The sequence below is a fragment of the Cupressus sempervirens genome, chromosome 6 (genome assembly GCF_028749045.1).
Source record: "Cupressus sempervirens isolate cs-2001-9-10 chromosome 6, ASM2874904v1, whole genome shotgun sequence".
Classification (NCBI taxonomy): Eukaryota; Viridiplantae; Streptophyta; class Pinopsida; order Cupressales; family Cupressaceae; genus Cupressus; species Cupressus sempervirens.
This window is the reverse complement of record NC_143123.1, coordinates 12,295,673-12,305,595: the sequence shown is the minus strand read 5'-3', so window position 1 is coordinate 12,305,595 and position 9,923 is coordinate 12,295,673. Positions and strand designations below refer to the sequence as shown.

General features: G+C 35.6%; 1 protein-coding gene across 1 annotated transcript in view; it reads right to left on the bottom strand.

Moving 5' to 3' along the window:
• Positions 1-749: 749 nt before the first annotated feature.
• Positions 750-9,923, bottom strand: part of DER1 (DERLIN-1) — a 54,589-nt gene continuing 45,415 nt past the window's right edge. The window contains exon 7 of the mRNA XM_089786347.1: positions 750-1,156. Within this exon, the coding sequence (XP_089642473.1) occupies positions 1,045-1,156 (112 nt within the window). The 3' untranslated portion in view covers positions 750-1,044. The remainder of the gene's footprint in view (positions 1,157-9,923) is intronic.

Genomic DNA, 9,923 nt, shown 5'->3' with positions numbered 1-9,923 from the left:
TAAAAGGTCAAGGATACAAGATACCATTATTGTACTCTAGAAATGGTGGAGAGAAATATAAAACAGATTTTTGGTGCAAATTACAAAAGCGGGAAAGGAAAGTTACATCTGTTCATTAGCCTATGCAAAAGATTTTATGAGTTTCTTGCCAGCCATTTCATGTAAATAATTTCTTCCATAGTTTAGAGAAGGATTGCACATGATATGAGCACTATATTAATATAAGTTTGCAATAAATTGCTCAATTCTGGATTGCATTTATAAATATTTCATAAAATTAACCTCTACTTGACATTCAGGATAAGACAGAATTGAACAAGGCATGCACCATCAATATCTCCATCTGATGGTTTAAGCAAGAATTTCAGAGGATGCCTGATAGTTTTTGAAGCCAGGTCATTGTGCAGGACAGCCCCAAAAGTAAACTGCAAGAAAGCGTCCAGATTTTCAAACACACAACACACACCAATTAAAATGGCATAAAACCATATCAAGTGGTCAAGAAAATATGTATGAAAGGGTAATTTTGGAACAAAGGGTTTATTTCAGCATAATTAAGAGATTTGAAAAAGAAATTAAAAATATAATCCCATCAAAAGTGATATTAATATACAGGATTATTGCCATAAGAAATATGACTTGGTCATTCATTTAAAATTCAGCAATAAACATCTTCAAACAGTTAATTACAAAATATTGTGAAAACACGTAGGAAGTTGCTCCCAATACATGAATGTTTTGCAAACACATTTTTAAATTTTAAAAATTAAAAAAATTCTATAAAAGGTAAATTTAATGCAAGCTAAATAATATACATTATACATTATTTTTGAACTACTAATGGCCTCTTTAGAAAACGTTGAATTCCATAATGATGTCCACACTTAACACAATCCAATGCCTTATCATTCATCAAATTCAATTGGATGAAACAGAAATATAATGAAGTGCTTCAGCATTGCCATAAAATGAAGCAAAAATGTACAAAATTCAGATTGTCAGATCACAGAATCTATTTTGATTTAATCCTGCCTTCTACAAGGACTATCGTCCAAGCCTGTAGCTTCTTCCTCTGAATGCAGTGCCTGTTGTTGGTTCAGACTGCACAGGAGTGCTTGCCTGAGGACCTACATTCCAAATTGCAACTAACTTGTGTCTGCATCGCTTATCAAGGAGATTTCAAAAAAGCAATTACAGAAAATTGGTTTATACAAAATAAAAGCAGCAGTAGTGAAATAATTGTGTAAAATACTTAAGGTCTATAATGCCAGCCTGGGAAGAGAACAAAAGTCTTCTTTTTTTAGATAAGCTTCAAAAATCACACAGATTGGGGTGAGAAATGATCACCAATCATTTATTAGGGCCTTCAGGTAGTCACGCTAGGATTTTGGCATTATAACTTTCAGGCTTGATTAGGATGCACATTATCTGTATAGTCAATGTCAGGTTTATAAATTGACCAGAATTGAAGAAACTTCAATAGCCTTCTCAAGGTTTGATGCAGTTTGTCTCATCTTAGAAGTTAGTGTAATCACATTTGAAGCTTTGTAATTTAAACTTGGGACACATGCAGTCATAAACTTCGGAATATAGTTTAACTAGTGTGCAAGATAAGAAAAAAATAGTAAAATCTTACATGACACGAAGCCCATGCGGAGTCATACAACTCTGGAAAATGATCAAAGTGAAAACCAGGGTTCCCCTCTGGATAGTCTACGCACTAAGAGTGGAAGGGGCATCCTCATCCTATTCCCCCATTTTTGGTCCTTTTTGAGAATATGATCACACCTGATGTAATTTGGCCATTATTAAGGCTTCAGTGCATCCACTACATCACCCACAAAATAACAGCAACTTCTTAAATATTATCAAACAAATATAACCCTAAATGGGGGGCCAACCAATGCCACCAACCAAAAATAACTTTTACAACAACTCCATTGTTGTTTCAGAATTCACCATAGGAAATACAGGATAAAAGACGAGAATGATAGGTGGAAAGGAGGAAAAGAAAGATGTGCAGTTCACAAGATATCGATAAGATGATAGGTCCAATTTCTAAGCTTATTCCCCAACACCTATTTATCGTCTATAATTATCAATCTATTAGACGGACTATGGAATCAATGAATTATTATTATTATTTACAAATTCTGTATTTTTGGTTTGTTAAGTTCCTTTTGGGTCTTTTTTTATTTTTAAAGTATAAATATTTATTTTATATATTACTTTGACAGATATTCCCAAAATAAGGTGAAAATTTGCCAATCCCCCACCATGGACAAATTAGAAAAAATTAAGAAAATAAACAATAATGTTTACAGTATGCTTAATTACCATAAATGCCATCTCCAACTCAGTTATGCCGGATATAAAGAACTCAAACCAAGAAGGATCTTTCAATATTGCAATATATTAAAATTAATTATTATAAAAACTAAATAGTTGTAACTAAGGTAGTATTATTGGTGCATTTCAAGATTAGACAAGAGCAAGATACTCTCAAACATCATATCTCTTCTGGTAGGGAATGCTAGTGAACAGTTGCAAGATAATTGGAAGCCTTGCCAAACAGAACGAAAAAATTGTCTGATTTTTTGGATAGCAGATAATTATGGCCCTCAAAGTGTCAATGACACAAATGGCATGTTGCAATACTATATCTCAACATTTTAAACTAATAATCACAACTTCTGGATTGATGGAAGGGAATTCAATGCTCCATTATATAACTATTAAGAATCAAGGTATTACTGGCTGCTCCTGAAACATGATCAGATTTCACAGTTTTGTGGAAGAATCGTACTTCTGGTCCAACACACACAGGGTAGTAAAAATAAATTATCAGAAAAGCTATATATATTCCTAACCTCTACAACTTGGTTGAAATCTAATTTCCCTACTTGGCTCAGAGGTGATTAATTTGTGTGGCTTGGACAACTGACCAGCCTCTCTTGGAATGAGATTCAGAATTCTAGGATTAAGGTGGGTATAGTAGCAAGTCTTGGATTAGTACTTTTGGACTCAAAGTAAGGTTCTTGGATTTAGGGTAAGAAATTTGCAAATTTGGATCTGGAAATTGGACTTGCACTACTCAATTGTATGAGAAGTCCTTGGAATTTGGAAGATTAAAATTGATTGCTAAATCTTAATTTTGCATTGTAGAGCTCCATTCAAGGCCGGTATGAGAGGGAGTCTTGTAATGGCGGGTCAAGAGGATGTTCAAGGAATTAGGTCATTCCTGCCATGCCTATTTCATTGTTCATCTTTTCTGGGTGCACATGATGGAGGCACAGGGAATGGTGCATAGAGGAGAGATTTCAGGATTTTCCCTAGTATGGATTCATCCTTGTCATTGTTGAGTTTCAGATTATTTGTATTTTTTTATTCATTATTTACATGAAAACTCATTCTACCTTCATATGTGGGTGGTGCCCTGTCACCGAGGGACATCACTATAATGAATATATTAAATTATTATTACATTATTACCTAATATAATTAGTATAAATAATAACTATTATTAATAAAATAGTTATATCTTAAATTTAATATAATATACAACATAATTATTGTCAATACAATAATTATGTTATCACAACCTTTATGTTATCTATATCGGCCTCAAGGAGTTTGACCATGGCTACAATAACGTGAACACTCCCTCTTAGCTAGGGAGGAAAACATTTCAAGTTATATCATAATAAATACATTCATATTTAATGAAGATACTACCTCATGTATTATATGACTTACTTATAGTAATCGCTTACGTGATGCCTATCATTATGGCTATCCTTAAATATCAGTTTATGTGATATCCACCATTATGATACTTACCATTATGGATATTCTTACATATCACTTTACATGATATCCACCATTATGGTATTAAGCAGAAATATCACTTCACGTGATATTTACCATTATGGCATGTCCTCAAATTATCTACCATTATGGATTTTAAGAAGAAATATAGCTTTACATGATATTTACCATTATGGCATGCCCTCAAATATCACCGCATATAATATCCACCATTATGGATTTTAGATATCTCCACATGTAATGTGCACCATTATGGCATGTCCTCAAATGTCACCTCATGTAATATCCACCAATTTGAATATCCCATTAATGAGACATCAACCTGCATTGTGAGATTGTCACCTCATGAAGATGGTAAAATGCAAAAGTGTTTTATCATTGCGAGATTGTCACCTCACAAGATATTTATGACACAAGTACAATAGAATCACCACAGATTCTCTCACGTGGTTTTGCCATGGCATCACACACATGACATCCACCATGAACCATATCAAAGGGTAGTAATAAGGGCTTATACCTGAAGTCTCTCAAAGAGAAATGCATTAAAAAGGAATTTCACCTTGAACTTCTCCCTCACAGAGAGGAACTCATTATAGTACATCTCAAGCAATCACAGATACTAAGACTCCCTCTCAACTAGGGCTTTCATTCTTCACAATATCAAGCTTGTTTCAAAAATGCACAAACTTCACTCTGGCAAGTAGCTCGGTGAGAACATCAGCAGTTTGGTCTTTGGTGCTTATGTACTACAAATGGATAGCATACCTTGCACCATATCTCAAAATTACAAGGGATTTATTTTAGCAGAAATTCATTTTTTATATCCCAGCTAGGGATTTTGTGTCACAGTTGATGCCATTCATGGTCTTTTTAGACTTATTGACTCAGGGGCTTGCTATGGCAGCCCATCGGTCCTCTATTAGAACTCTCTAGCATTGACGGTATGGGCACTTGAATCTGCACTATCTTTCTCAGCTTGTTCAAAAATTCAAAAAGATCTAGTCATAGGATTGTTGACAATTTAGACCCAAAATCTTACAGTTTACAGAGCATGTCAGGTTGGGAAGCAACACAGCACTCCATTTTCAAACGACAAGTCTTGGAAAGCTTCTAAGGTAATATAAATGGTCTATGCTTGATGTTTGTGGACCTATGGCATCTCCCTTTGATACTGGATCTGGGTATTTTTTACTTTTTGTTGATACTTTCAGTCATAAAATATGAGGGCACTCTCTTTGTTAAAATTTATAGGTGTTTGTAGGAAAAGAGTTTGGTCAGCATATTATTACTTCTAGAACTCACAATGGCAGTGAGTTTTGTTCCTCTGCCTTCTCCCATTTTTGTGATCAAAAGAGTTTCGTCAAGCTTCAAAACTGCATGATCATTGAAAATGGCTCGGTCTACACTTGAACACAAGTAGGTTCCAATGATGTTTTGGGCTGAAGCTGTCCACATAGTCATCTATCTTCTCAATTGCTCTCCTACAGTGGTTGTCAAGAATCAAACTCTGGAAGAGGACTGGTCAAGTCATAAGCCTAGAATCAATCGTCTCAATTTTTTTTGGCTCCATTACATTTGTTTGGATCCCTGATGCTAAACACACCAAGTTAGATGCCAAGAGCCAAAAACTCGTGCTAACCGGCTACAGTAATAATCACAAAGCCTATAGCCCAGTTGACATCAAGACTAATCGTCTCATCTTCAACCCTAATGTGGTCTTTGATGAGGAACGAGGGTCATTCAGCTCTCTCCAATTATGAATTCAATGGATTAGTGTCTCCAAGCTCAAGACTTGGATATCCATTTCCCATTAGGTCCACTTGATTGGAGGACTTCAACTGAGAAGGCTCCAAATGTTCTTGTTCCAACCTCTCATCTTTTTCCTTCTCCAACAAGCTCACCTACACATGCAACCACCCCACCTAATTTTGCTCAAAATTCGTTTGACCTTTTGTTTGATGATGATCTCTTTGCACCTTCTCCTTCAGATGTTAGCACTTCTACTCTCCGACCTAAGTGGTGGGCTAAGACAATTGGAGATCTTCATGATGATGAGCTCATCGAGGGTAGAACTGCTCAAAAAAGAGCAAACCTTGGCCAACATTCATAGTGTGTATGAACCTCAAACACACACAGGTGCAAAAGGGATACCAGAGTGGGAAGAAGCTATGCAATCTGAGCATCAAAGTTTGTTGAAGTAATACCACTTGGGTTATGTTGGATATTCCTTTAGAAAAGAACCCATTGGTTACAAATGGGTCTACAAAGTCAAATACAAAGTTGAGGGTACTTTAGATAAGTACACAGCTCGTCTCTTTGCCAAATGCTTCTCTTAGTGAGAAGGAATTGAATATAAAGAGATCTTTCATCCCACTACAAAGATGAGCACCATCAAATTAGTCCTTGCCATAGCAATTGAATGTGGCTAGGCCGTCCATCAAATGGACATCAAGAGTGTGTTCCTAAATGGAGAGTTACAAGAATAAGTGTACATGGTGCAACCTCCTAGATTCAAGGTTGTCGATAAAGAACACCGAGTACTCAAACTGGTGAAAGCACTCTATGGCCTCAAATAAGCTCCTTGGACGTGGTACATGAAAAACGATAAGTACCTGACTGATCAAGGTTTTTAGAGATCTTTTCACTCAAATTTGATGTCAAAACTGCTAGCAGTGATATCATCATTCTAGTTATATATGTTGATGATTTGATTATCATTGGCAATTTTGAATAGTTGATTCAATGAATCAAACAGAATCGCCATCAGTCTTTCTAGGTCTCAAGGTTTGGCAACAATCAAATGATATCTTCATCGCTTGGTCTAAGTATGCACGAGCTCTGCTGAACAAATTCAAAATGCGGGATCAAAAACTTGCATCTACACCTACGGAGTTTGGTCTCAAGTTATCAATCAAATCTTGTTCTCCTGTTGAGAATGAATCCACATTCAGAAAACTAGTGGACAGTTTGATATATTTCACCACCACTAGACCTGATCTCAACTTTGCAATGAGTTAAATACCTCGCTTCATGACAGCTCTCAATTTAGACCATTTGGCTGCAAAAAAGTGCATCCTATGCTATGTCAAGGGAACTTTGGTGTCCTCTATGGATAAACCAAAGATATCCGACATATTGGTTACACAAACTCGGATTGGGATGCTCAGTTGATGAAAAAAATTCTACTTCCAAATATGTCTTTAGTTTGGGCACAAGTGTTATTACTTAGATCAATAAGTAGCAAGTTGTAACTCTTTCCTCAATAGAAGTTGAATATAGCAAGATATTCAAAGTAGGTAGTGAGGCAGTTTTGCTTCATAGAATTCTTTCCAACATCCATATGCCTCCCATAGGTCCTTCACGTCTCTTTTGCGACAATCAAGGGGTCCTTAAACTTGCCAAAAATCCAGTCTTCCATGAGTGCACTCAGCAATTTTGAATTCATTGTCATTTTATCTGTCAATTGGTTGAAGATTGATCTAAGGATTCGTAGGTTATTCCTACTACTGACCAGATTGCTGATATTCTCACCAAGTCCATACTTCTAGAGATGTTTGTCAAGTTCGGGGGGCAACTTGGTGTCACCAATAAGTTGACCATTAAGGAAGGGTATTAAAATAATATCTCCTATGTTATTCTATTTCTAGTTTAATGGTCACTTCTAGATATTGTAAATATCTTGTAATAGATTCTTTATATTATTTATATGTTTCTTTTTAGAAAAATCTCAGTTGTGAACTCTATAAGAATAACTTGCTCTTTGTTAAGAAAATTCAATTATTTTACCAATTACCTCCTGTAGTAATAACAAAGTGTCTTGACTCTTCAGTTTTCACCAAGAACTTAATCATACAATTTTCAGTATTTTTTCTATTTCATGTATGAAACACGTATGATGGTTGTTTCAGATGTAATTGATGTATAAAGCATTCATCTCTCCTTTAGAAAATTCCATCTTTTATACACCCCAAGTTGAAAAATAATCTACTTTTTCAGCTATTCAAAATTCTCAATCTTGTATTGGTCAAGTTTTGTTCAAATACTGCACATAATACATTAAGTTCCTTAAATAGTTCACTGTCCCCCTGGAATAGAAGCTTAATTCGAAGCACAACTTATCATTAAGCATACTAAGGATTATGCTTTAAATTGAAGTCTTACCTGAGCTCCCCAAGTGTAGCTTGAACTTCTCTGCACTAATAGGACCTATGACTGAATTGCTTGTTCATGCGACCAAAATTTGAGCTTAAAATATTCGCCTTTTCTCCTCAAGATCGCAGCCAACATCCTTCAAAGTACAATTCAGATAAACAACAGCTTTAAATAAACTATTTTGTCCTGTCCTGGTACAAGTAAGGTAAAATTGGAAGCAGCCATGATATTCTTGTAATTGAATTGTCTGGATAGTTCATTATTTCCATTCTTCTATTGGGTATTGTTAAAACATGTAGCTTTGGTTAGACAATATCTCTGATCAATATGAAAATATATTCATGTATATATATGTATAAATATGATTTGCATATATATATATATATATATATCATATTTCCAAGAATCACGACGATCCATGCGATTCGGCAATTTGATTCAAGCCAAACGATTTTTTGTGAATCGGTGAATCGAATCAGCGATAAAGGGTTTATGAAATAAGTTATTCACTAAATTTCAAGGTTTTTTTAAATTTGCCGATTTGTGCCCGATTCGTGCCCGATTCATGGCCAATTCACGATTCGATTCAGCCTTGCCAATTCCGATCCGATTCCGATTCTTGTTACTTTGATATATATAAACACATATATTCTACATTAATTATGATGATCACTGTACATAAAACCAACTGTGCATATTTATTTGTTTATGTCTGAGATCGGATCTCAGTAATGATCACATTATATTCTGATCATTATCGATTTGACTTGCATTGGGCTTTATTAAAGTCTTTGAAATGATGGATTAGTTTTTGTTACAACTGACATTGGATGTGATTAAATCACCGATCAGGTATATCAATGAATGGTCATGTCTCCAAATGGAGACATGCCCATTCACCCATATACCCGACTTTTCTTGTATATATGTTCGTTACTGCCTGATATTGCAAGCATTGAAATCAATTAATGCAAGCAGATAGGAGGTAATATAAGTATTGAAGTTTAAAGAAATATTTCATCAATATCTTTGCATTGTCATTACATATATTGTGGAGCATACCAAGTCCTTTACCAGCAGAGATCGAACCTGAAAATAAAAACTATACATTTGTCTGTACTGTCATAGAAATCTGATATAAACTTTACATGGTATCAGAGCCCTATTAAGGAGAGATCTCGTTGAGTTAGGAGATCAAATCTCACATTAAATTGCAGCCTATCCCTTCTCCACAAGATGACAAACATGTTTAAGATTTGAACATCACCTTGCAAGTGCTGATAATTTCAAATCCTGGAAACTTCGTATAATGATGTTATTAAAAGATAGCAAATTGGAATCTTGGGTAGGAGATGATATAGAAGAACCTAAAGATGACCCAAAGAAAACATTATGGACTGAGAATAATGATAAGGCCATAATCGTGGATGGTGTTCGAGATCACATTGTGCCTATTGTGGCAAAACATGCAAAAACATATCACATGTTTCGAGCTCTTGAAAATGCATTCATAATAAATAACCTAAGATGCCGGATTCGTCCCCTGCTGCCTGGATTCGGGTCCGAGTCCGCACGGGTCTGGATTCGCCCCTGAGTTCGCTACGGGTCCGGGCAGGGTCCTTAGTTTTGACTGTGGATTCGTTCGGGTCCTTGCTGGAGCGAACCCAGACGAACCCACAGTGAACCCGGGGCTAGAAACAACTTTTAAGAGTGTGTTTTTTAAATTGTTTTCTTCTGTAACTCTCAAAGGAACTTAATAAAAATTTTAAAAACATTTCACTCATCTAATCCCTTATGTCAAGGAGGAGGACGATGATATAGTAGCATATGGTACTAGTGGAACCGTTTGGGTTCCAATGATGAAGCTCTAGATATAGTTGCAGTTGGGGATGAAGCCATTGATCTCTCATTTTATGATGATCCAATTGACCCTTGAAGGG